General features: G+C 41.1%; 5 protein-coding genes across 11 annotated transcripts; 1 reads left to right on the forward strand and 4 right to left on the reverse strand.

The window, feature by feature from the left end:
• The first annotated feature begins 2,154 nt into the window (after positions 1 to 2,154).
• Positions 2,155 to 5,765, forward strand: LOC132840934 (claudin-15-like). The gene is made up of 5 exons (XM_060863029.1): positions 2,155 to 2,377; positions 4,007 to 4,171; positions 5,230 to 5,311; positions 5,442 to 5,552; positions 5,663 to 5,765. Exons 1-5 carry the CDS (start codon positions 2,161 to 2,163, stop codon positions 5,763 to 5,765), a joined length of 678 nt encoding a protein of 225 aa, XP_060719012.1. The 5' UTR covers positions 2,155 to 2,160.
• Positions 5,766 to 8,002: 2,237 nt separating this feature from the next.
• naa38 (N-alpha-acetyltransferase 38, NatC auxiliary subunit) lies at positions 8,003 to 9,921 on the reverse strand. Of its 2 annotated transcripts, none has more exons than XM_060862941.1 (4): positions 9,785 to 9,921; positions 9,329 to 9,361; positions 8,734 to 8,902; positions 8,003 to 8,448 (listed from the first exon to the last, which is right to left on the reverse strand). In XM_060862941.1, exons 1-4 carry the CDS (start codon positions 9,803 to 9,805, stop codon positions 8,339 to 8,341), a joined length of 333 nt encoding a protein of 110 aa, XP_060718924.1. In that variant the 5' UTR covers positions 9,806 to 9,921; the 3' UTR covers positions 8,003 to 8,338. The 2 variants fall into 2 exon arrangements, with proteins under 2 accessions (XP_060718924.1, XP_060718925.1); XM_060862942.1 differs by lacking the exon at positions 9,785 to 9,921 and adding an exon at positions 9,757 to 9,774.
• Positions 9,802 to 11,840, reverse strand: sat2b (spermidine/spermine N1-acetyltransferase family member 2b). Of its 2 annotated transcripts, XM_060862935.1 has the most exons (6): positions 11,465 to 11,840; positions 11,270 to 11,321; positions 10,468 to 10,551; positions 10,222 to 10,323; positions 10,058 to 10,098; positions 9,802 to 9,975 (listed from the first exon to the last, which is right to left on the reverse strand). In XM_060862935.1, the coding sequence occupies exons 1-6, from the start codon at positions 11,651 to 11,653 to the stop codon at positions 9,802 to 9,804; spliced, it is 642 nt and encodes a 213-aa protein (XP_060718918.1). In that variant the 5' UTR covers positions 11,654 to 11,840. The 2 variants fall into 2 exon arrangements, with proteins under 2 accessions (XP_060718918.1, XP_060718919.1); XM_060862936.1 differs by lacking the exon at positions 10,222 to 10,323.
• A 147-nt stretch (positions 11,841 to 11,987) lies between these two features.
• On the reverse strand, positions 11,988 to 14,958 carry LOC132840877 (transmembrane protein 272-like). Of its 4 annotated transcripts, none has more exons than XM_060862937.1 (5): positions 14,882 to 14,958; positions 13,553 to 13,632; positions 12,829 to 12,879; positions 12,534 to 12,737; positions 11,988 to 12,439 (listed from the first exon to the last, which is right to left on the reverse strand). In XM_060862937.1, the coding sequence occupies exons 2-5, from the start codon at positions 13,614 to 13,616 to the stop codon at positions 12,228 to 12,230; spliced, it is 531 nt and encodes a 176-aa protein (XP_060718920.1). In that variant the 5' UTR covers positions 13,617 to 13,632; positions 14,882 to 14,958; the 3' UTR covers positions 11,988 to 12,227. The 4 variants fall into 4 exon arrangements, with proteins under 4 accessions (XP_060718920.1, XP_060718921.1, XP_060718923.1 ...); XM_060862938.1 differs by having other exon boundaries at positions 13,553 to 13,635; positions 14,882 to 14,946; XM_060862940.1 differs by lacking the exon at positions 12,829 to 12,879 and having other exon boundaries at positions 14,882 to 14,955.
• Positions 14,959 to 19,035: 4,077 nt separating this feature from the next.
• On the reverse strand, positions 19,036 to 25,360 carry taf6 (TAF6 RNA polymerase II, TATA box binding protein (TBP)-associated factor). 2 transcript variants are annotated; one of them, XM_060863193.1, is made up of 16 exons: positions 25,294 to 25,360; positions 25,142 to 25,196; positions 24,523 to 24,720; positions 24,306 to 24,392; positions 23,538 to 23,691; positions 23,236 to 23,292; positions 23,035 to 23,154; positions 22,794 to 22,909; positions 21,758 to 21,835; positions 21,369 to 21,470; positions 20,702 to 20,884; positions 20,509 to 20,583; positions 20,306 to 20,431; positions 20,016 to 20,189; positions 19,701 to 19,892; positions 19,036 to 19,577 (listed from the first exon to the last, which is right to left on the reverse strand). In XM_060863193.1, exons 3-16 carry the CDS (start codon positions 24,676 to 24,678, stop codon positions 19,332 to 19,334), a joined length of 1,866 nt encoding a protein of 621 aa, XP_060719176.1. In that variant the 5' UTR covers positions 24,679 to 24,720; positions 25,142 to 25,196; positions 25,294 to 25,360; the 3' UTR covers positions 19,036 to 19,331. The 2 variants fall into 2 exon arrangements, with proteins under 2 accessions (XP_060719176.1, XP_060719177.1); XM_060863194.1 differs by having other exon boundaries at positions 25,288 to 25,352.
• Positions 25,361 to 25,795: the final 435 nt, after the last annotated feature.

Consider the following 25,795-nt stretch of genomic DNA (forward strand, 5'->3'; position numbering starts at 1 on the left):
TCATTACAGATTTTATTTCAGCTGGATTTCTGTAAAACTGCACTGTGGCAATGTTTAATGTGCAATAGAAATATTCTGACACTGAATTGAATTGAATTCAGAACATTTATATGGTTTTTCCTTAAAGAGAGGAAGGAAGCAAATAATCTGTAACATTCCATACACAAAGAACCTTTGGGGAATCTTTTTTGCCAGGAAAAAAGAGGTTAAAGTTTATTTATTTATTTGTTTGTTGATTTTTTTTGTAATAAATAAGGGTTTTAAGCCTCCTAAAGGGTTCTAAAGTGTTTCCACCAAACAACATCCCTAAAGATCCCTTACGGTGGGTCAGTGAGCATCTGACACAGACGAGTGAGTGAATTATTTACTTCAGCTGAATAAATATTCATTACAACAAAAAGATTGATTTCATTTGATTTCCACAGCTGAAGTGACGTATAAAATCTGTTCTTGGTTTGACACAAGACACCAGGTCTGAGTGTGAAAACGTCTTTAGTTTTGTTTGAAGGAATTACATTGAAATATTGTTAGTTATAATTAAGTGTTTAGATGTTTATGGATGTACAGTCATGAGTCTCAGCATGAAGAGGAGGAACAGTCCAGGAAACGAGGGTTCTCATTTAGAGCGCTGTAACTGAGCATGTTATTAGATACGGCAGAACAGAGTGACCTACTGAAGACGCTGATTGTCCGAGTCCTGGGAGTGAAGCAGCAGCTTATCCTCCACACCTCTCTCTCCATTCTCCATCCTGAATACCTACTACACCCAAACCCAGGCCTATTGTCCTGTCTATGTCCACAGCAACACTCACACTTTATTACTCATTTAATAATAGAACAAATTAACACAAAGGCTCATTAAAATTCTGAGAGCTCCTTCTTTATGAATCCAACACAAAATTAAAACTTTTCAGTAAATACATTTAAAGTTGGAAAAACTAATTAGTTCCATTTATATATCCATGTATGTGTTCTTGGTTATTCTACATTATCATTATAATGAACCTTCATCTCATAAACACAGAAATCTAGACAACAAACAGAATTTGGTGGTAAATAAATGTAAACAAGGAGGTAAGTAAATGAATCTAAATAAAATGACCTTGGTGACCTTAAATGATGGTTCCTCAAGTTTTGCTGCCCAATAAGACCTGTGTGTGTGTAGAAGAGAATAACAGCGCAGATTTTGTGGATTTAAACTAACCAGGCAGGAAGTGAGGACAGTTATAGAGGAAGTTTGTTACACTATAAACTGTTTTGTGTTGCTGAGGGATTTATGTGTATATGTGATGGAGAGCAACACATTTCCTCCTGTACAACCAAACACTTTTCTGATCTGTCTGAGGTCATAGATCATATTTGGAGGAGAGAAAAGTCCATCACTAGAATATAAAGATATGTATTCCCTCTAAACTAAAACACACTCAAACACACTCTACCAACAGCAGTCTCAAGTCCCATCCTTCATAAACTCTGCTCTCTGTCAGAAGTCCTGCTTCTCCACTAACAGCTCTACTCCTTGACCTTGTCTTAGGTCCTGCTCCACTGCTGTTTACTGAACCACTCACACCTTCCCCTGTGGAGACCTACAACCCTGTTCTTGAACACATCACATTTGCCCACACTTGTTCCTCAGTCTGCCGCTCTAGTAGCCAGTCTCTAGTAGCCTCTGATGGAATGAACATTTCTGCCAACAGTGTGCTGCACATCTGCTGGTCTCTGAGAGCTCACAGCCTCCAGATCCACCGCTGATCTCATGGTTATGGTGCTTCGTTCGTTACGCTTGGTTTTCTGAGCTTTCTGGCTGTGGCCTGTTCTGGACACTTGATGTACATATGAATTTGCTTGGTGTTTGTGTTAGTCCTAAGACTATATTAATGCAACACACAACTCAAGAACTGTGATTCAGGTTTCAGTGCAAAAGTTCTGATTCTTTATGATTAAAAGTTGTGATTTTCATTGAAGGCTTGACAAAATCTAACAGACTTTTTAAAGACTTATTGTAATGTTCCTGGGTGGATTATACTGCTGGACTAGCCCACAATCACACACACATGCACACGCACACACACCCATGCACACACACACACACCGTACACTCGGGCTCATTAGCAGTGCTGAACACACCGAGCTGCAGAAGAACACAGCAAGTGGGAGATAATGAAAGAGTCTCTGCAGATTGTTGCACTTTTTCTGGGTTTCCTCAGCAGTGTGACTGTGTTCATTTCTATACACCATCATACGTGGAAAGTGTCCACTGATTATGGCAATGTTATTGTCACCTCCAACATCTTTGAGAACCTGTGGATGTCGTGTGCTGAGGATTCAACTGGCATTTATGACTGCTGGTACTTCTCATCGTTACTGGCTTTACCAGGTAGGGAAACAACAATAATAATAATAATATTTAGTTTTCTGTACAGTTTAGAACTAACTGCTTTTGCACTTGTCCAATTAATCATCCAGTCAAGTCACTGTGTGTATTGTGGTGTTTTTGAAAAAAATAATAACAGATTAAAAATTTGTGAACAAAATCCTTACTTTTTGTAAACGAAGCCCAGTGTTATTGTACTGAAGCGCTGATAGATGAGTCTGAAGTGTGTGTAGGTGTAAAAACTGGTGAGCTGAAAGAAGGAGGGAGGAGTGTTAATTCTCCTGAGGTGGAGGTGGAGATGGTGAATAGTTCTCATGTCAGACACTCTTACAAACATCAGTGTGTTGCAGTGTGGAGACATTAACATTGGGTTAATTCCTCTCCATCAGAGTGATGCTACAGCGTCGATAAATGCTCAGGTGTAATACTTAATAATAATAATAATAATAATAATAATAATAATAATAACAACAATAATAATAATAATAATAATAATAATAATAATAATAATATTAACAATAATAATAATAATAATAATAATAATAATAATAACAATCATAATTTTAATGAGTTGCATGAGATAAGTAAAGCTTAGAGATGGTGAACGCTGCGGTTGAGGTGATGGCTTTTCTCCTGGGCTTTGCGGCATGGGTAATGTCCGGTATTGTCATTCCATATCGCTTCTGGAAGATTTCCACCATTGATGGGAATGTCATCACTGCATCCATCGTCTATGAGAACTTATGGATGTCCTGTGCTACTGATTCCACCGGAGTGCACAACTGCAGAGAGTTTCCTTCCATGCTTGGCCTCGCTGGTACGGACTGCTTAACACTGTCTACTTAACACCGTCTACTTAACACTGTCTATACTTTACTCTTATTACTCTTATTACTTATAACTCTGTCACTCTCTCTCTGTCTGTCTGTCTCTCTCTCTCCCTCTCTCTCTCTCTCTCTTACTTTATATGTCATAATAAACGCCTTCCATTGTAATGCACCTGCTCATTCTTTATTAGATTAGAATTTTATGTGAACAGTAACTGAAGCTCTTGATCTGTATGTGTATGAATTTATACATTGTGCTGCTTTGTGATTGGCTGATTAGATATCTACTGAATTTACAGTTTCCATTTTCTGTGTAAAAGTGCAGGCTGTGTTTTGGAGATATACGTATATGAGGCTGCGCAGCACCCCGAGGTGTAAACGATGTCATACTTCCATTACATTTAAAAAATGTAAATAAATATATACAAGAAAAGATGCTGTAACGTGCTGTAACACACAAACACACACAAACAAGCACGCACACACACCTAGGAACCTACCACTTTGTACCTCTTCCTCCTCCAGCAGCTCCACCTCCACATCCTCTGACACTTCCACAACCTACTCCTGTGTAATTAACTGTGATTGGTTAGTTATTGTTAAGGGGAGGAGCCTAATACACACTGTGTTGTTGATTTCCAGTTTGAGATGATCTGAGTGTATCAACATCTAGTACACATTAACACTACTATTTATTATCAGTCATGTTAATTTGTGTATTCAGGCATGTTAATGTTAGTGTGTGTGGTGATAATAAATGTTAATGCGTGTGTATTGAGGTGTGTGTGCATGTGTGTGTGTTCAGGTTTTGTTCAGGCATGTCGTGCACTTATGATCGCTTCCATTGTGTTGGGAACGTTTGGTCTCATCTTCACGCTAGTTGGAATGCAGTGTTCCAAAATCGGTGGAGAGAACTACACAATGAAGGGACGAATCGCTGCCCTTGGAGGAGTGTTCTTCATCCTGCAGGGTACTTAACACATGCACCTAACACTCTAATGTTTATATCAGTGTTCAGGTGAGGTCCTGTTGTTGTCCTGTTGAGGTCCCGTACAAACACTGGCCTTCATTTCCAGCAAAGGTAGAAAACACCAGTCCACATGATGTGGAGGTAACGAAGGGTCCAGGGGATCAGGTTCCTGCAGAGGATCAGGGTTCAGAGGAGAGACACAGGGAGCACTGGTCAGTCAGTATGTTCCTGAAGAAACCTCTGATCCCGAGTCACAGCTGAGATTGTTGCTTTAATGCGTCGTAGTATCCAAGGTTGTGGTGTTGGTTTGGATTTATAGAATTTCATGTTTTTTTTTGGGAATTGCTGTTGATTTGCAGGTAATAAGTTTGGTGTTGCTAAACCAAATGGTTTCAAATGAACTTCCTACTGCTCCATCAGACACACCAAACACACCATCACTGCTTCAGCCACACACCAAACACACTATCACTGCTTCAGCCACACACCAAACACACCTTCACGCTTCAGCCACACACCAAACACACTATCACTGCTTCAGCCACACACCAAACACACCTTCACGCTTCAGCCACACACCAAACACACCATCAATGCTTCAGCCACACACCAAACACACCATCACTGCTTCAGCCACACACCAAACACACCATCACTGCTTCAGCCACACACCAAACACACCGTCACCGCTTCAGCCACACACCAAACACACCTTCATGCTTCAGCCACACACCAAACACACCCTCACTGCTTCAGCCACACACCAAACACACCATCACGCTTCAGCCACACACCAAACACACCGTCACCGCTTCAGCCACACACCAAACACACCCTCACCGCTTCAGCCACACACCAAACACACCATCACCGCTTCAGCCACACATAATAACAATATAGAAACGATAAGGTATCAGAGTGAGTACATTAATATAAACCTGAGCTACAGTCAGAGCTGCTGTTAGAGAGAATTATTCAACACCTGACACCTAATCAGAGTCTAGAACTCAGCAGCTCTGTTGTGTAATGTTCAAAATTGTGTTGTTGTGTTGTTGCAGGTTTGAGTACGATGATCGCCGTGTCATGGTACGCCTTCAATATCACACAGGAATTCTTTGACCCACTTTATCCTGGAACAAAGTAAGTGGGTTAGGAATGTGTGTGACCTGATTATACACATCAGAGACAATATATATGTGTGTGTGATGATGTTGCTTCTGTTGATGATGATGATGATGATGATGATTTTGTTTGTGTGTGTGTTTTGCAGGTTTGAGATAGGAGAGGGTTTGTATATTGGCTGGTGTTCAGCAACACTCTCTCTGATTGGTGGCTGCTGTTTACTGTGTGTGTGTGGAAACAACAGTAAAGCAGAGAAAATGTGAGTTTATCTCTCTTTCTTACACACACACACACACACACACACACACACACACACACACACACACACACACAGTAATAACCTTATGAGCAATGTGTGTGTGTCTGCAGGCCTTATTCATACCAGTCTCAGTCTCAGCACAGAGGGACCGCGTACACAACCTCAGTCATGTCTCAGCAGCCCAATAACTATGGCCGAAATGCCTATGTGTAAGAGGCCATGAGGTTGCCATTGTGGCAATAAATAAACCCTGGTAGCGATGTCCTGGATTAATTAATTCAAAAGGACGCTGCGAGGAACTTTGTGTGAGTGTATGTGTGTGTGTGAAGTGCACAGTGGTGAACTGGGATGGATCCATCATGGTCTGTGTGAGAAGAATCAGAGACTTTAACCTTCAGCATTTTGTCCCATACTGCTGCTCTGGTGAGAAAAATAAATTTATGTAAAATGAGAAATAAATTGTAGATAATTATCACCAGAACACTGACAATTTCTCATTCCAGGTGAGAATTGTATTTTCATTTGTATTTAATCTGCTGATTCACATTCACATTAAAGCCACATTACTAAGTGTGTATAAAACCTGATGTAGACTTCTTGTTGTTTTCTGTAATCAAAGTTTGCCCACTGAGCCAATAATAAAGTTTTAAATCATGCTTTATAAAATCTGAGTGATTCTTTGGTGGAAATGACATTTCATTGTTCTATAAGTGTAGAGACATGAGGTGGTGTTTATTTAATAACCATATTTAATAAAATCCAGGAGACTCACAATGGACCTTCTGGTAGGTTTAAAAGTCTTATTTCAAACTGTAATTCAATTCAATTCAAGTTTATTTGTATGGCGCTTTTTACAATAGACAAGATGAGAGATGAGTTTTTAATCCACATTTAAACTGGGAAAGTGTGTCTGAGCCCCGAACACTATCAGGAAGACTATTCCAGAGTTTGGGAGCTAAATAAGAAAACGCTCTACCACCTTTAGTAGACTTAGATATTCTGGGAACTACCAGAAGTCCTGAGTTTTGTGATCTCAGAGAACGTGAAGGATTGTAACGTGTTAGAAGACTAGTTAGATACATGGGAGCTAAACCATTAAGAGCCTTGTACGTAAGTAGCAGCAGTTTGTAATCAATTCTAAACTTAACAGGTAGCCAGTGTAGAGATGATAAAATTGGGGTTATATGGTCATACTTTCTTGTCCTAGTGAGAACTCTGGCAGCTGCATTTTGGACTAACTGTAGCCTATTTATTAAAGATGCAGGACAACCACCTAGTAATGCATTACAATAGTCCAGTCTAGAGGTCACGAAAGCATGAACTAGCTTCTCAGCATCAGATACAGACAGGATGTTTCTCAGCTTGGCAATATTTCTAAGGTGAAGAAGGCTGTGTTTGTAATATGGTGATATGATTTTAAAGACAAGTTACTGTCTAATAAACACCCAGCTAGTAACAGAACATCCCTCTAAATGGAAGTTGAAGTGTGAGAGCTTCTGTGTACTGGTTTTTGGACCGATAAGTAATATTTCGGTCTTATCTGAGTTTAACAACAGAAAATTACAGCTCATCTAATCTTTTATCTCTTTACACACTCAGTTAATTTGTACACTTTAGCTATTTCATCTGGTTTTGATGAGATATATAACTGTGTCGTCAGCATAACAGTGGAAATTAATCTCATGTCTTCTAATGACGTTCACTAATGGTAACATGTATATCGAGAAAAGCAGAGGTCCTAGAACTGATCCTTGATGGTTACGGGATTCACCATCTAATTCTACAAAATGGTATTGATCAGACAGGTAGGATCTAAACCAACTTAAAGCCTGTTCATGAATACCTGTGCAATTTTGTAAGCGATCTAGGAGAATGTTGTGATCTATAGTGTCGAATGCTGCATTAAGGTCAAGTAGAACTAATAGTGACATACAGTCTTGGTCCGAAGCTAAGAACAAGTCATTTGTAACTTTAACAAGTGCAGTTTCTGTGCTATGATGGGGCCTGAAACCTGACTGAAACTCTTCAAAGATATTGTTCTCCTGTAAGAAGGAGCTCAGCTGAACAGACACAACATTTTCTAGTATTTTAGACATAAACAGAAGTGAAATAGGTCTGTAATTTGGTAGTTCATTAGGATCTAAATTAGGTTTGTTAATGAGGGGCTTAATAACTGCCAACCTGAAGGATTTAGGGACATTAATCACAAACCTAACCTGTTGTCCTTCAGCGGCTTCTCTTCAGGGTTCACCACATCAGATCAGAAGAAACACACTGGATGCCCTCCCAAACACAACCCTCTTATTTTATCCTAGCAATTTATCCCTCAGCGTCTGGATTGATCCTCCACCCGGGAGTCGAACCCAGGATCTTGCCACCGGACCACCGGGGCCATAAAACTAACAGTGTTGGTACTCAATAAAGGTATAGAAGAAATATAAGCATGCAAATGAAAACACACCATTATTTTGTTTATTCGGTTCCAGACTCGTGTCACATGGTGAAATACTTCACTGTTTGCGCTGGTGATACTTAATACATTACTGCTCCAGGAAATCCAGCTCCAACATGTGTGTATGCATGTGTGTGTGAATAATATCACAATATACCTCAGCACATCTCTCACTGTTACACATACACACACATTTATTATCAAAGCTACACACACACGAGCCCATGTCTCTTATTAATGTCCATGTTGTCCAGTGTCTCCACACACTTTTAACTCCATACACTGACATTAAAACAGGGCATTAAGGGAAAACGGATTTCCCATGATGCCCTGCTCAGAGGCCGTGGCTCTGTAAACTCTCTGTCTCCACTTCAATCGAAACCACATGATGGCCAGGAATCATTGCCAACCCCAATACACGTGGCTCAGCCTGAGAGAACGAGTCTGAGAGAGACAGATGTGAGAGAGGGAGAGACAGAGAGAGAGAGAGAGAGAGAGAGAGAGAGAGAGAGGTGAGAGAGAGAGAGAGAGAGAGAGAGAGAGAGAGAGAGAGAGAGAGAGAGAGAGAGGTGAGAGAGAGAGAGAGACAGAGAGAGAGAGAGAGACAGAGGTGAGAGACAGAGGTGAGAGAGAGAGAGAGAGAGAGAGAGAGTTAACAAATGCAATAACATACAGCAAGGCTGTGTACAGTGGTAGTGTGTGTGTGTGTGTGTGTGTGTGTGTGTGTACCAGTGGTCCTGAGGAACTCCTGAGCAGAACCCAGAATGACGTTACAGTCTCTATCAGTGCAGAGGAAAAGTCCGAGCAGCGTTCTGCCATCTGTCATCTGAATCTTCATGCTCTTATTCAGCAGATTCTCCAACTTCTGTCTCGCACATGTATACACACACTGCTCTGACTGACACACACACACACACACACACACACACACACACACACACACAGGTCATACTAGTGTTAGTAAATACTACAGAACAGATCAGTGTTATACTGCTGATATTCAGCTCTGTGATTGGGCAGAAAGTAGAGCAGCTTTATAATAATAATAATAATAATAATAATAATAATAATAATAATAATATATACACTGTATAAACTCATGCTAACGACAGTAAGGTTCGACCCATTGTACCGTCTTTACCCGTTATTATCACCTTATATTATATATCAGTACCTCAGTCCGCACGTCTGTCCTGTTTATTATATTATATTATATTATATTATATTATATTATATACAGTATCAGTACCTCAGTCCGCACGTCTGTCCTGTTTATTATATTATATTATATTATATTATATTATATTATATACAGTATCAGTACCTCAGTCCGCACGTCTGTCCCGTTCTCCTCCATCTGTTTACAGAAAATACTTTAAATCTTTAAACGGAAAACAAAGACATTACTGTTCATCTCACTGCTAACCGGCTCACAGTCACTAATGCGCATGTGTGGAAATGACGTAGGGTCATGTGGGGTTGCCAGTGTTAGTGAGTGCGTGATGAATAACAACTCATCCAAAATTAATCAGTAAGTCAATAAAAAAAAAAAAACGCACACAAATCAAATGACAATCATAAAAAATACAATTAAAGAAACGTCTTGGAATCTACACAAAGTGTCTGGAGACACATTTAATGTAACAACATTAACATCGTCACAAGCAGCTTTACTATAAGTTCATGGTGTTAATTGTACATTAATTATTATATAACTATTAGACCTGCTGAGTGATGCATTTAATCACATACACAAACTAAAAATAAACAGTTTGATCACACTGATGCTGTTGGTTGTCATGGCGCCTCATCTGCAAGCATCTTAAGTGCTGTTCCATGAAAGCGCAGGACATGCCACCCCTCATCCACTGTCAGGTCCTCCGCTCCTTTACTCAGGTAGAAACCCAGAGATGGTTTATTCCAATCCAACACAGAAAACTGCAGACGCACACACTGCTGGTCTACACACACCTAAAACACACACACACACACTCAGTGACCTGAACACAACTACAAAGGCAATGTTAAAGACACTAACTGAATTAAAACTCACTTGAGCTACAGAAGCCAGCAGTGCTTTCCCAACACCTTTACCTGTACAGAGAGAGAGAGAGAGAGAGAGAGAGAGAGAGAGAGAGAGAGAGAGAGAGAGAGAGAGGAAGACATCTGAAACACCGTTAAGAGAAAAAACTAACAAACACAAAGACACACACACACCTCTGAACTCAGGCATGACATACAGATCCTCCATGTAAATGCTCCTCCCTTTCCATGTACTGTAGCTGTAAAAATACAGCACATAGCCAACTATGGTGTGTCCTACACACACACACACACACACACACACACACACACACACACACACACACACAGTCCTCTTATTGTATTGCAAGTGGCCACTCATATATACAATTCTGAGTGTTTAGGAGTTTAATGTAATTGGGACAGATTTTCATCTCTCACCTTCTTCAGATTTCAGCTCCTTCGGAACTTCAGCTATCAGACATTGATAAAATGGGTTCAGACCAAATCCATCTCTTTGTAGCTCTGCTCCAGGACAGACAGAAAAGTTTACACTATGAACCTGAACAACACATTAGAATGATGTAGTACCTTAAGTAGTCAAGTCTCAGATAGACAGATACTTTATTGATGCCAGAGGAACCTGGGAGGTTTGGATCTTTTCTCCTTACCACTTTCTCATGTTCACTCAGGTTTGCTGACCATGGAGTGGTTTGGACTCTATGTACCAAAAAGCCCTCAAGTCTGTGTCACCTTCTGACCCTCCCTTTTAGTTATGATGTCAAAGCTAGTCTTACTACCTGGTTAAATAAAGTACATTGTCTTTAACCGTCAAATGTTACAAACATACCTAATATTTACCCTCCCATATGTCACGTCACTCAGTGTTCTGAGTTTCTGGTCTGATTGTCTCTCCTTACGGAGCTACTTCCTCAATCCTGATGTTCTACCCCTGGTTGAAGTCTCGTTGCCCTGTTATCACCCTGCCAGGGATTCATCATCATGTCACCCAAATGAGGATGAGGTTCCCTTCTGAGTCTGGTTCCTCTCAAGGTTTCTTCCTCATCACCATCACCTCAGGCTCAATCATTAGGGATAGATGTTAAAGATAAATAGAAACTTAATTTTAAACTTAAAATTGTTTGTTCTGTTTGTTGTAGACAATGTGAACTGTTAAAAGCGGCATACAAATATATTTTATTAAATTTAAATGATCACTAATCAGCAGTGAACTGAACACCACCTTCATGTGAGATCTTCACCTGGTCAGCCATCTTCTCATATACTGCCAACTCCTGCAGATATAGTTAATCAGCGTTAATAAACACACACACGCGCGCACACACACACACACACACACGCGCGCACACACACGCGCGCACACACACACACGCACACACACGCGCGCACACACACACACACACACACACACACACACCATGATCATTCTATGGATGTCTACACAGTCCGTCTCTCTCGCTGCTCGGATCATGAACTTCATTTCGAAAATTTTCAGGAACACAAACTGAACTATCCTGCAGTGTTGTAGGTTCTGGGTTGCCAAATCAACCAGTTTCACACCAAAACCACCGTGTCTGTTCCAATATAGTAACCTAGTAAACTGCATTTGTGCGCATTATCCGGCGCACATTATGTGCAGCCACATCTCTACCGCCCCCTACATACAGCTGCAAACTTTACACAAGTCAGTGGATAGTTTTACATCCAGTTCACGTCTAGCACAGAGTCCCTCTCTCCCCTCCTCTGTAATCATCATCTGTGTTTTATCAAAGATTTTGCATTATGATTACAAGGTTTGATAAAGTGATCAAAAGTGACAGGTCATTTTTACATCACAGAAAGTAGCTTACCTTCTATTGCCATGTCTATTACATCATGCCTGCTAAATACACACACATTCTAATTGTTTGTGCCTATGCATGTAAATGAAAAAGAGAGAATTATATATTTTTTTTATTATATTCAGCATTACATGTGAAATATAAACCAAAAATGTATGAATAAATCAGTGTGAACATGTGAAAACACACACACACACACACACACACACACACACACACACAAACAAACACACACAATTAAGCACATATAGAAAAGATCAACCACCCCAATCTCAGCAGGACAGTGTGTGCATGTACTGTAGAAGACACATGTATGTAACAAAATGTCTGATGTGTGTCTCAGACGTCATCAGTAAGGGAGCTAGAAATTCCTACTCGGCCGCACACACACATGCACACCATGATGCAGCAGCTGGCTACGATGATCAGACCGATGATGATGTAGACAAGTGTGATGGTCCAAAAGGCAAAAAGGTAAAGCGTCTTATCACAGTATGCCAGCATATGATGGTCATAACTTGGCTCATAGATGGAATAAACCCACACATTACCTACAACACACACACACACACCTCAGTTTTATCACTAAAGTGAGACAAAAAGACAGAAAGAAAGACTGAGAAAAGTGAGTGTGTGTGTGTTCACCAGCAATGAACCAGCAGAACAGGAAGAGTGTGATAAGGGAGTTCCAGGTGGTGCATAAGGTGCTGATGGCTCCACCACCATTCTCCTCCTCCTGAGTGCAGGGGAGACACGACAACACAACCAGCACAAGCGAAAACGCACCTGAGACCAACAGGTAGATCGGAATGAGGGGCTGAAGAGGACATGCCTCCCGGTACAGCACACCTGAGTGAGAGTGAGTGACAGTGAGATTCCATTCAATAACACACCTGAAGAAGGAGGAAATTAAATTAAATTAAGAAGTAAATTTTCACACCAATGACGAGCTGAGCAACAGGTAATGCAATGGCCACCAGTTTGGAGATTACTGAAAACAGAACAAAGAGAGAACGAGTGAGTGTGTGTGTTTAGCACGTATTCTCTAGACAGTGCGGTTCAGCTTGTGACTCTTTTTATACCCAAGGACCATGTGATCGGAGTGAGAACATGTGGGTGGAGCTAAATTCTGTACATTACTGAATAGTGAAACAGTCAAATAGTGGAACATTTTAGCAGTCTAGTAACATGGAGCCTCTGTTTAGTGCAGTGCTCAATTAAATAAAGCAGACTTTGGCAGAAATCCCAATGCACACTTTTACTTTAATAACGTGAAACTGTAAGAGTGCAGAAGCTTTTCTACACAAGTTACTCAAACACAAATGGTATGTAAATTATGGCTCCACCCTTGTACTGGCCATGACCCACTGTGTCTAGTGGCCCCTATGACCCTAAATATATAATATAAATAATGAGAAAGAGGCAGGGTAAAAAAGCCAGGTGTAGAGAGTGAGACAGGTGTAGAGAGTGAGACAGGTGTAGAGAGTAAGACAGGTGTAGAGAGTGAGACAGGTGTAGAGAGTGAGACAGGTGTAGAGAGTGAGACAGGTATAGAGAGTGAGACAGGTGTAGAGAGTGAGACAGGTGTAGAGAGTGAGACAGGTGTAGAGAGTGAGACAGGTGTAGAGAGTGAGACAGGTGTAGAGACTCTCTAAGTGACGCACTCAGAACTGGGAGACTCGGTTTAGGAGTCTGTCTAATATTCTGCAGCAGGGTTCGATCCTCCATTTATCACACACTCATCCTGCTGACAGACAGACAGAGAGACAGACAGAGAGACAGAGAGTTATAACAACAACCTAGTTCAAAAACTCCACAGATATTGTAGTTAGTTGGAGCTAATTTAGCCAAAACTATCAATGTAACAAGTTAGTGAAAACTCTGTGTGCACGTGTGTCTTCTACAATGGTATGAAAATGTCTTTATCAAGTACACACACACACACACACACACACACACACACACACACGTTGGCTAATTTGCTAATGCAACACAGCTTCATGGAGATGGCAGTTATGGAATTTTTTTGTTCTTTGTAGCTTAAACACACATCAGGATGACACACTGTGGGTGAGTCTGATATTTAATAAGCTTACACAGTCATTGTTTAAGTGTGTGTGTGTGTGTGTGTGTGTGTGTGTGTGTGTGTAACACTGAGCTGAATTTCTTAATTAAATATAAGTGAACTTGTGAGCAGGGTGTACCGCCTCACAGCCCCACGGTTTGATCCTGATGTCAGTTTACTGTCTGTGGTTCTTATGTACAGATTGACTGACTGGCCTTGTTAAATGACCCTCGTGGTGTTCAGAGTGTGTGTGTGTGGTCATGGTGACCTGTGACATGCATCACATCTCAGGTGAATGTCTGGATCCACTGACCAGGATAAAGTGCTTACTGAAGATATTACAGTAATGATGAGAAACTGAACTCTCTCTGGGATCATCTGTGTTTCTTTAATGCATTAAGCTGAGTGTTGTATTCAGGCTAACACACAGTAGTGCACATCTGTCTCGTTCAACATCTGGAACTAAGTGACAGCCAACAGGCAGTGTTCAGCATCACATTTTATATCTAGAGATACAAGACAGCACATAAAACACTCCTCTGTGTGTGTGAGACCAGGCTCTGAGGTGTTATCACTAGTGTGTGTATGGAGGTTACACACACACACACACACACACACACACACACACACACACACACACACACACAGTACCCCGTGACAGTGGTTTTCAACATTAATACGGAACATGAACCAAATCCGGAAATATTGTGACCCGGTTCTCGTAACAGGAAACACACACACACACACACACACACACACACACACACACACACACACACACACACACAGTCCTACCGAGTGGACTAAGTCGGATAACGTCTATTTTGCGTCTGAAATAATAAGCAGGACCACAACATTTAATATTTACATGAACACATTGAAGTATTTTTTCATTTCCAGTTAGAATTTTGGAAAAACTTTAACTCACCGTCAAGCAGACAGAAAGTGTGTGTGTGTTTCGCTACGGAGAGAAAGCGCAAATGAAGGGGTGTGTGTGCGCGTGCGTGCGCGTGCCTCGGGGGCGTTTTCAAGGCGTTTCCCTAAATAAGTTTGATGTCATGATATAAGTCTTTGGTCTCAGATATTATTAATGATATTAACATATAATCAGGGATCAAACTCGTCACTGGTGAAAAGGGTTATACAGAGTTCATAAATCTGACCAAGAGACACTGATATAAAACCTACTGTATGTTAAAATACTCTTTACTTCAGATTAAACTTTCAGATTAAAGCAGATTAAACATTTCTCAATAGGACTTCAGGTCTCAGTAATAATCTGGGATTCTGTCAGACATTTTGTAAACGGCGCACAGTCACCTTACAGTCATAACATCACACACACACACACTCACACACACACACACACACACACACACACACACACACACACACACATTTAAAGTGAATCAGAATCAGATTTATTGGCAAAGTTTGTTGATGTTGACACACAATTTGGTTCTAGCTGTTTGTGACTCTCAAAAGATATAAAAAAAAACCTATATGTTTGTGACAGACATAAATAACACTATACTATACAATACACACATAAATAACACTATACTATACAATACACACATAAATAACACTATACTATACAATACACACATAAATAACACTATACTATACAATACACACATAAATAACACTATACAATACACACATAAATAACACTATACAATACACACATAAATAACACTATACTATACAATACACACATAAATAACACTATACAATATAAGAAAACAATGCAGACGATGAGATACAATATAGACAGAATGAGTATAAAATATGAATATAGAATGGATAAAATATATGGCATCATTTATCAATGATATGTCCGTTTTATTAAGCAAACTTAATAAAAAACAACTGAACATCACATCATGTGAACCACCAACATTATCGTTATATTGTTCTTAGTCCCGGAAGTGTCTCAGTGTAAGACATCGGTTAAACGATTGGTCGAACGAGGGAAAGAACATGAAGTTCAGCCAATCGGAGGCGGAGAGGGGCGGGGTTAACGGTGGGCCAGTAAAAAAGTGCTACAGGTCACGTGTCACATACACGTGCTTCACTCCAAGTCTACACGATTCACGCCAGTTAAACTGTTTTTAGGTAAAAAAAACAAAAAAAACAGGCGCTAATTTTGCCAACCAATGTGTAATCTTTACAATTTTATACATTAACCTTTTGATTCTGTTTTCCTGTATGTTACAGTGAGAGTTTAGTACGTGTGTGCGGCTGCGTGTCACGGTATCGTACTAACATGGGCCAGGGCAGAAGAAGAAAAACTGCAGTGTCCCAAATAGTTCCCTAAAACTCTATGGTCCTCCTTCCCTAACCCTAACCTTAACCCTAACCTTAACCCTAACCTTAACCCTAACCTTAACCCTAACCTTAACCCTAACCTTAACCCTAACCTTAACCCTAACCTTAACCCTAACCCCAGTGTGCAGAACTGAGACGTGACAAAAGCGTAGAGCGTTTTCTTATTTAGCTCCCATGTATCTAACTAGTCTTCTAACACGTTACAATCCTTCACGCTCTCTGAGATCACAAAACTCAGGACTTCTGGTAGTTCCCAGAATATCTAAGTCTACTAAAGGTGGTAGAGCGTTTTCTTATTTAGCTCCCAAACTCTGGAATAGTCTTCCTGATAGTGTTCGGGGCTCAGACACACTTTCCCAGTTTAAATGTAGATTAAAAACTCATCTCTTTAGTCAGACATACACATAATACATCCCATAATATTGTGCACTATTACATCTGACCAAATGCACATTATCATCTAGTACTTGTTAATATTATGAACAGCAGCTACATTAATTCCTCTGCACTGCTTCTCTCTTTCTACCAGGGGCAGTTCTAGGGTCTCATCTTTAGGGGGTTTTAGTCCTCAGTGAGAATTTAAAACAAGAAGAGTTTTATATTATATATTATATGACCACATAGTAAGGCAAAAGTTATGGGATTATTAAATGACAAAAGTGGACACCAAAATTTTATGTATGATGTAATGATGTCAGTGTTGAATCAGATCAGTTCATGTGTGTGTACATTCTCTACAAACAGTGTGTCTAATGAATGTAGTCATTAATAAACTAATATTCACAAAGACCAAATCAATAAATGTTATTTTTATTTAGTACTAAATGGATTGTTTACATTAATATTTTGTTTGTGTTACAACTCTGGTAATAAGAATAGTGACATTTCACTACTTTTGGTTGCCTCTTTGCGGCTTTCCGCCGATTAACGTTATAGATAAACGCCTCCAGCTCTGAATGCGCGTGCACGGTGCACGTGCCTGTGCTTCTCCGGTCAGATAAAGCACACAGCTGATGACGCACTTTTAAAAGACTACAACGCACGCGCGAAAAAGTAAAATAAAAAAAAATCGCTCTTAGATCAAACTGATAAATAATTTTCCTTCCCGTCGACGACACGTCCTGCATTTTAACGTCATTTTTATTGTTTATTTATGAAAGTAAAAATGATACTTTTAGTTTTATGGTGACTGAGATCACAGACAGGGGGCAGGAGACACCCTAAAGAAGAACCGCCCCTGCTTTCTACCCCTCACGAGGCATCCAGACATTGTACCAGCTCCGATTGTCTTCTGTGCGATGAAGAAGATTTTGGACCTCCACTGAGATGAGGGCGACTCTGTGAGGATCCTGAGACATCTAGAGATGTTCCAGCTCCAGTTAGACTCTGTTATAATATAAGTCTATATAAAGCACTTAATGGTACCTTAATCACACAGAACCTGAGAGATCTTTTGTTTTTTTTTATGATCCGTCACACCTACTTTGATCAAAAGGTGCAGGATATATGTTAGTACCTCGAGTACAAAAGTCTCCAGCAGGGGGCAGAGCTTTTTCTCACAGAACCCCACAGTTATGGAACAGACTTCCAATTAGTGTCTCAGTGTCTTCCAATGACACAGTCTCAGTGTTTAAGTCCAGGATAAAACACCTTTGTTTAGTTTAGATTTTTATGAATAGCTTTTCTCAGGTAAAGGAGCAGATCTGGAGGGTTCATGGTCATAGAGTGTTTGGTGAACCGGTATGTCTGGATGTTGTCTCCTTACCACCATCACAAGTCGCTCAGGTTTACAGACTGTGGAGTGGTGAGACGCTTTACATCCCAGGAAGCCCTCATGTCTGTCTCTGCACTTTACACATAATTTACATTGTCCATCACCTGATTACAGTCATACCTAACAATTTCTCTCTCTGTCGAGCTATATACGTCACTCCGGAGCTCCCAGTGTTCTGAGTTCCTGGCCTGATCGTCTCTCCTTACGGAGCTACTTCATCAATCCTGATGTTCTACCCCTGGTTGGAGTCTCGTCTCCCGGTGGTCACCCTGCCAGGGAGTGATCTTTATGGTCAGTCAGTGTCTCATGGGATTGTTGTGTATGAAGCCACCCGGAGACGTCATGTCTTCTTCTGAACCAATGTTGTGTCAGTCAGCTGTATGTTCTGGTGTTTTTCAGCAATCAGGTCTGTGCTGAACTCAGAGTTTACGATGACCCATTAGTTCCTCAGGAGCTCTCGGCTGCACTATTATAAACTGTTGTAGAAAGGACATTATTTACATTTACACTATTTACTGTAGAGTGTCACCTAAATGAGGATGAGGTTCACTTCTGAGTCTGGTTCCTCTCAAGGTTTCTTCCTCTTATCATCTCAGGGAGTTTTTCCTTGCACCTTTACCTCCAGCTTGCTCATTAGGGATAGATATAGGTTTTTTTTTATTTTAAATGAATATTTTAAATTAATTTTAAACTATAAATATATGTATTAATTTTTCTACTTATTAATATATATATTTTTTCCCCTTCCTTGTTAAAAGTGCTATACAAATAAATTGAAAGTCTAATATAAATGTTGAATTTTTGTATTAAATCTTCATATAATAAATTGTATTATGTTTCTTATATTCTATAAAGCTTCTTTGAGACCATGTCCATTGTTTAAAGTGCTAGTCAAATAAAATGTCATTTAATTTACATCACCAGTGCTTGAGTTCTCAAATCTGCACTGTGCAGGAAACAAATGATCATCACGTGACTGGATTAAAAACTCACATTTATTACAGGATATAAAAACCAAACATCCCAGCAGCCATTCTAGTGAACCCTTTTACCCCGTCCCTGTGAGAGAAACACAATACACTACCAAACCCTAGACACACACAGCACATTATCACAGCATCCGTACTGCAGTTGGTAGATGAGAAACACCACCTCATCCTGGTTAGTGAACAGTGTGTCTCATATACGAATGCATATGCATGGCTGTATCTGTGTGATTATACATGTGTGTTCAGACAGACATGTCTGTGTTCTGCCCATCCTGTGTGTGTGTTCAGCCTGTCATGTGCGTGTCTGTGTGTTCAGGTTTGCTCTCAGTACTGATTGGTGATGTGCTGCTCTTCTCCAATGATGATGATGAAGAAGGTAAAGACACTACTATATACTTCTGTACAGGTCGTGACCCTGAGACCCCGGTGACCCCTGACTCCAGCTTAACAAGAGGCTGCAGTGGGGTGGAGACACTAGGCACTGTGCTGGTGACAGGAGAGCTGGACTGGGAGGAGCTTAATGTTATCACCTATGAAACACATACATATACACACACACACACAGGTGTTCATGATTAAACAGTTTGTGTGTATGGTGGTGTGTGCAAGAGACCATAGTGCAGAAACAGTGGGGTAAGATGAGGTGAATTTACCTGCTGTGTGGAGGCGGGGCCTGCACTCGTGGCCATGACGATGTATTTGGTGGCCGGTGGCGATGGCTGTGTGGGTGTGGCTGGTCGAGTGGACATGAGTGTGAGAGAGCTGGGTACTTTAATTATGCTGGGAGTCCGTGATCCAGTGACACTGCTCAAACTACTCTGAGAGACAGACAGAGACGGTCTGGACTGCAGACACACAACACAGACAGTCAAAAAAAAGGACAAATAATTTCTATAAACATTGATTATGATGTAAAGGTTTTTCACTAAGACAGTGTACTTCGATCTGAATAAAGCCTGTGTGTGTACCTGTGTGATGGTTAGTGTGGTTCTGTTCACACTCTGACTCTGCAGGACATTCTGTGCTCGAGCTTTAATGACATGCGAACACAGCATCGGCCCCAAATACCCGTAATCAGCTCGGTACTGATCCACTACATCAGGAGCGGAACGCAGCTTACAGATCACACTCGCACAGTGCTTCTACACACACACACACACGACAGGAGAATCATCACAGAACACCCAACTAATGGGCTGAGCTCAGCTGTGCTCGTAAACACACACATGCAAATAAAACTGCAGTGATGTTTTCTTACCAACAGTAAACTCTGAACATGATCAGCACCAATTTTATCAATGTTGGACACAACAGGTCCCTCCATCACTGACTTAATCCGAGCACCTTCCACTGACAAACGAGGGATTATCAGCGTCTTTATGACCTACACACACACACACACACACTCAGTATGAACACAGCAGGAGGTCTTAATCACCCTGTTAGCAGTGATGGACTCACATCAGGGCCAAGCTCTGAAAGACCAGCAATACAACCATAACGAGTTGTCCAGTGGGTCTTATCATCCAACCACGCCTGAGAGAGAGAGAGAGAGAGAGAGAGAGAGAGAGAGAGAGAGAGAGAGAGAGAGAGTTATTATGATGTGTTTGAGTATAAACACTTCATTGGGCAATGCACACACACACAAACACACCTTGGTGAAGGTCTTGGTGATACGAGATTGGATGTTGTTGGTGGTGGTGCTAAAGGTTTTGCAGCTCTGAGCCATGAGACGAGCTGCAAAGTCCCTGAGAGCCCAGTGATTATCAACATCTGGCCTCAGACACAGCTGTTTACTTACTATACATGTCATCACTGCAGGGAGAAGTTCATGCAACTGCACACAAACAAAGTTATGGAATGAAAGTAAATTAAGTTGTTAAATATAAATAAACTGATTACACTAAAATGTACATGTGCATTACACATGTATGTATGTTTATATGTTGCATATGAATGTATTGCCTTAATTATTTTATGTATATTGAAATGTACATATTACACATTAACAGGTATATTACGCACTGTATAAAGCGACAGTGTTCAGTAGGGCAGTAAAGGGTTCTTAGGGCAGTAAAGGATTAGCTTAGTGTTAAGTAGTGTTAACAGCTGGGGAATTACTGAGGTGTGTGGAGTGTTTAATGATGCTGCTGGAATTTGTATATAATCACATACACAGAGTCTAGGTTCAAAGTTAAAAGGAGTTGTGTAGGACTTCAGGTCTGTTTAGGGTTGAACAGGAAGAAAAGTTTTGTACTGAATCTTTCCATTTCTTCTGTAATCATTGAAATATTTTATTTACACATGACTGAATGACCTACATATTTCTCCAAATAGAGGGTGGGGTTATCCATCAGAGCCTTCATCATCCTCATCAGGTAAATCAGCAATGCCAGATTATTCTGAACCACATTCACACGCACCTGGGAGGGAGGGAGGGAGAGAGAGAGACAGAGAGACAGAAACAGAGAGAGAGAGAGTGAGACAGAGAGAGAGAGACAGAGACAGACTCTTAGTGAAACCAACGTAATCACTGACACTTCCCTAGTAAAAGAACAGAGACTGACTTCATTTCTTCACTAAGCGGAATGATATATATTGGGCGTGTATGTGTGTGTGTGTGTGTGTGTAAGCACAATGAGGTTCTCCTCATTCTCTCCTTTCACACACAAAAACACACACAGAAAATAAACATGAATAACACACTCACCCCCTCAGAGATGAAGGTGCTGAAACGAGGCAGCATCTGGTACAGGCCCGGATCTGTGGCTATACTCTGCAGTGCCTCCTACAGGACACACCCAATCACACCCATGCATGTGTGCGCACACACACACGAGAACACAAGACACCGTATATTGTTATGCAGGAATAAACACACTGCTGTTAGTCATAACACACAAAGTGTTTAAAATGCAGTAGCTGTGCCCGAGCTTCACCATGTTTACATTCTGTAATAATAGTAATGCAAGTAATAAACAGTGTGTGTGTGTGTGGTGCTGTTAAAATACTGAATGATGAAGCACACACACAGACACAAAGACACACACAGAAAACAGACACACACACACACACAGACACACACGCTCACACACACACACACAGACACACACACAGACACACACACACAGACACACACACACAGACACAGACATACAGACACTCACACACTCACAGACACAGAAACACACACACACACACACAGACACACACAGACAGACACACACACACAGACACACACACACAGACACACACACACAGACACACACACAGACACACACACAGACACACACACAGACACACACACACAGACACACACACAGACACACACACACAGACACACACACAGACAGACACACACAGACAGACACACACACACAGACACACACACACAGACACACACAGACACACACACACAGACACAGACACACACACAGACACACACACACAGACACACACACACAGACACAGACACACACACACACACAGACACACACACACAGACACACAGACACAGACACACACGACACACACAGACACACACACAGACACACACACACAGACACACACACACACAGACACACACACACACAGACAGACACACACACACAGACACACACACACAGACACAGACACACACACAGACACACACACACAGACACACACACACACAGACACACACACACAGACACACACACACAGACACACACACACACAGACACACACACACACAGACACAGACATACAGCTCTCTTGGCTTCGCAGGACCCCACACAGGCCTCAGTGATCTCTTTATAGTAGAGCTGCTGTTCCACAGAGAGCTCATGTGTACTGCGGGGCTTCAGACGCAGCTTCTCCTTTCCTGAAAAATAATGAACACAATAATTATGTTAATACACCACACCCCCTCCTCACTACACCACATAACTCATCATTCAGTGCATGATTCCTGCCTAGTACAATCAACTCTAGTCCCCTAACCCTGACCTTTGACCTCTGCAGAAGAGGCACCCTGAGTCTTATTCTGGATGGATCCATCCTTCTCCTGTCCAGGTTTAACAGCCTTCAGAGGCTCTGACGACTCGGTCTTCTGCTGCTCCTTAGATACTAAGACAGTGAGACGGACAGATTATTTAGACAATAACTCCTCATTGTGTGTGTGTGCGTGTGAGAGAGAGATTTTCTTACCTGGAGGTGGGTTCTCTGGGATTGCAGGCTGAACACCATCAATACTCAACCAGTGAGCTACACACACACACACAATATGGAATTACTGTTTGCAAAACACTATATACTGTGTATGTGCACAAACAGACAGGTGACAAATTAAAGGTTTTGAACAGCGTTCATATCACATTCTACATGTCTGAGGGACGTTACTAGAGCGATGAAGAGCGATTCTTCTACCCTCAGTTGATCTAAAGACAGGTGGTGAGAGTGCTGTCCAACATGTTGTTCAGCTGTTCAGTTAGCAGTGTTGTACGTATTACCCTTAAGTGAGACATCAAGGGGCACACGTGGAAGGGGTGTGTTGATGATGTCACTCAGGTCCACTTCCTTCTCTTCATAAAAGTGAAGCTCACGTCCTCCACCACTCGCAAAGCGAAATGGAATAAACTCCTGAGTCTGAAACCCATACAGGGGCTGGACACACAAACACACACACACACATCTTTAAAAAAAATTACATTTAAGTGTTTGGTAAAGAGAGCTGTCTTTAATCTTTGAAGACATTAAGGTTCTCAGCTGTACTTCAGCCAGGGAAAGTTTGTACTTCCTGGGTTTAGAACAGAGGAGTGTGTTGATGCAGGTCTTCCTTGTACCCTGAGAGAGGGTGAATCAGTGCTAGAGGATCAGAGAGCGTGGGGTGGGCTGGGGTGCAGTGCAGGGTGTGATAAGAGCTTTAAGGCAGAAGTCCAGTCTCAAATTGACATCACAGACAGCAGATGTAGAGGATATAACCGTACTGTGAGAGCCCTGTGGGACACCAGAGAAACCACACAGAGGCTCCTCTAGTGTCCTCTCAGTGCGGAGCAACACCCCACATACAGTCTGGTCAGAATTCTGCTCTCTAGCAGACGACAGACTGATCAAAATAAAGACCGACAGACTCCAAAATAGCTTTTTCCAGGTAGCCACAAAGGTTCTAAACACCATCCCATAAAATCAATCTATACGGAACTTTTCAACTATTCCAGCATCTGTGTGTGTGTGTGTGTGTGTGTGTGTGTGTGTGTGTGTGTGTACCCGCATCTCACCTCCACATTCTTCAGTTTGAGAGCGTGGTCAATGTCACTCGTTGTAAGTTTGCGTCGTTTGCCATGGTGCATAAATTTCACTGCATCCTACCACACAAACACACACAATACTCTCAGACTGATGTTTGGCTGCAATCACTGAGTGTATGTATTTTTTCACGGGCACCAACACTCGTTTACACTGTCTGAGGCAGACTTGGGGTGTTTGTGTGTATACCTGAGTGATCTCTTTTATCCTGTAGCTGATCTCCTCACTCAGGGCAACACAGCTCTCCTCCTGCAGCTGGGAAACACCAACACACTCTGCCATCACCTTCATTGATTCGGTGGAGAACAACACAGAACAAGCCTTCTGCCTTCGCTCCTCTGCCATCTCTGTGTCATATGTGTGTGTACATACAGACACACAAACACCCTGAGAGACAGACACACAAACACCATATATGTGTACACATACAGACACACAAACACCCTGAGAGACACAATCAACAGTTCATTTATTTATTATACATACATAGAAAATACAATTACATATTCTTAGTGATTTTATTCTATAAATTATTCTCACACACTATTATTATCTTCTATTATTCTCTCTCACACACACTCACACACACTCACTCAATTAATCTACAGTATAAAACATTACAAAATACAGTATAATTTAAAGAGCATCTGTATAATATGGTCATTATTTTCTTTACTTTTTCCCACTCGGTAGATTACAAGTATGTTAGTGTTTAAGTCAGTGTTTGGACGTTAAACTGTGAGTTTTAATTAAACACCATAAATGTTAGTGTTTAGCCGCCGGTTGTTGCTAATCTCTCTGTTCTTACCTTTTGACCACAAAACTGATATCCAAACAGCTCGGATTGAAATCTCTATAAAACACTAAAATTAAACACACATTAATCCCGTTATGACGGTGTTTATACTGAGAAGGTTAAAAAATCATTATACAAATAAAAGCGCTTTATTTTACACTTGCTTTATGCTTCAGAGCTCCGACCCGTTTTCCTGAAAATCCGCCATTTTGAGTTTGAGCTGCAGGTCCTAAAAGAACACACAAAACCCCGAAAACACCACACTAATAAAAACGAGTTAAAACGACGAGAAAATCAACTAACTTGAATTTAACAATTAATGTCATCTTTTAATAATCTTCCAATCTGAAGGACGATATAAAAGCTGCGGCACAATTAAAACACTACGGCCTTGTTACAGGTATGTTTTTATCCACCTTTCAGGACTCGTGAACTTTGACTCCATCTCTTACGTTTGAATGGCATTTATCATAGACATAAACACTAGATGTCGCCTTGGTTACAGCAGTACGTTGGAACGAATGCGTCAATAGAGCCGCCATCTTGGTACAGGGGACCCCCTCCTCTTAATGCATCAGCGTCAATGTAGGCAAAGAAATAAAATCACCATAAATCGTCATGAATGCGATTTCTAGGTTTTTTTTGGTCGTTCCAACAGTCAGACAT

This window comes from Tachysurus vachellii, chromosome 26 (assembly GCF_030014155.1).
Source record: "Tachysurus vachellii isolate PV-2020 chromosome 26, HZAU_Pvac_v1, whole genome shotgun sequence".
In the NCBI taxonomy this organism is placed as follows: Eukaryota; Metazoa; Chordata; class Actinopteri; order Siluriformes; family Bagridae; genus Tachysurus; species Tachysurus vachellii.

What these genes read in the sequence shown, in the direction of transcription:
- LOC132840934 (XM_060863029.1), top strand. Translation starts at nt 2,161, where the DNA reads ATGAAAGAGTCTCTGCAGATTGTTGCACTTTTTCTGGGTTTCCTCAGC. An exon ending in AGTGTTCTTCATCCTGCAGG is followed by an intron (nt 4,172 to 5,229) that starts GTACTTAACACA and finishes GTGTTGTTGCAG; the next exon opens with GTTTGAGTACGATGATCGCC. An exon ending in AACAGTAAAGCAGAGAAAAT is followed by an intron (nt 5,553 to 5,662) that starts GTGAGTTTATCT and finishes GTGTGTCTGCAG; the next exon opens with GCCTTATTCATACCAGTCTC.
- naa38 (XM_060862941.1), bottom strand. Translation starts at nt 9,805, where the DNA reads ATGACAACCAACAGCATCAGT. An exon ending in TGACAACCAACAGCATCAGT is followed by an intron (nt 9,362 to 9,784) that starts GTGATCAAACTG and finishes TTCTGTAAACAG; the next exon opens with ATGGAGGAGAACGGGACAGA. An exon ending in GGAGTTCCTCAGGACCACTG is followed by an intron (nt 8,449 to 8,733) that starts GTACACACACAC and finishes TGTCTCTCTCAG; the next exon opens with ACTCGTTCTCTCAGGCTGAG.
- sat2b (XM_060862935.1), bottom strand. Translation starts at nt 11,653, where the DNA reads ATGCAGTTTACTAGGTTACTATATTGGAACAGACACGGTGGTTTTGGT. An exon ending in GGTGAAGATCTCACATGAAG is followed by an intron (nt 10,552 to 11,269) that starts GTGGTGTTCAGT and finishes GTCCTGGAGCAG; the next exon opens with AGCTACAAAGAGATGGATTT. An exon ending in GGAGCTGAAATCTGAAGAAG is followed by an intron (nt 10,324 to 10,467) that starts GTGAGAGATGAA and finishes GTGTGTGTGTAG; the next exon opens with GACACACCATAGTTGGCTAT.
- LOC132840877 (XM_060862937.1), bottom strand. Translation starts at nt 13,616, where the DNA reads ATGGAGGATCGAACCCTGCTGCAGAATATTAGACAGACTCCTAAACCG. An exon ending in ACCGAGTCTCCCAGTTCTGA is followed by an intron (nt 12,880 to 13,552) that starts GTGCGTCACTTA and finishes TTCTGTTTTCAG; the next exon opens with TAATCTCCAAACTGGTGGCC. An exon ending in GTTCTGCTGGTTCATTGCTG is followed by an intron (nt 12,440 to 12,533) that starts GTGAACACACAC and finishes TGTGTGTTGTAG; the next exon opens with GTAATGTGTGGGTTTATTCC.
- taf6 (XM_060863193.1), bottom strand. Translation starts at nt 24,678, where the DNA reads ATGGCAGAGGAGCGAAGGCAGAAGGCTTGTTCTGTGTTGTTCTCCACC. An exon ending in CCCAGAGAACCCACCTCCAG is followed by an intron (nt 23,155 to 23,235) that starts GTAAGAAAATCT and finishes TCACTGTCTTAG; the next exon opens with TATCTAAGGAGCAGCAGAAG. An exon ending in CCCTCTATTTGGAGAAATAT is followed by an intron (nt 20,885 to 21,368) that starts GTAGGTCATTCA and finishes GTTTGTGTGCAG; the next exon opens with TTGCATGAACTTCTCCCTGC.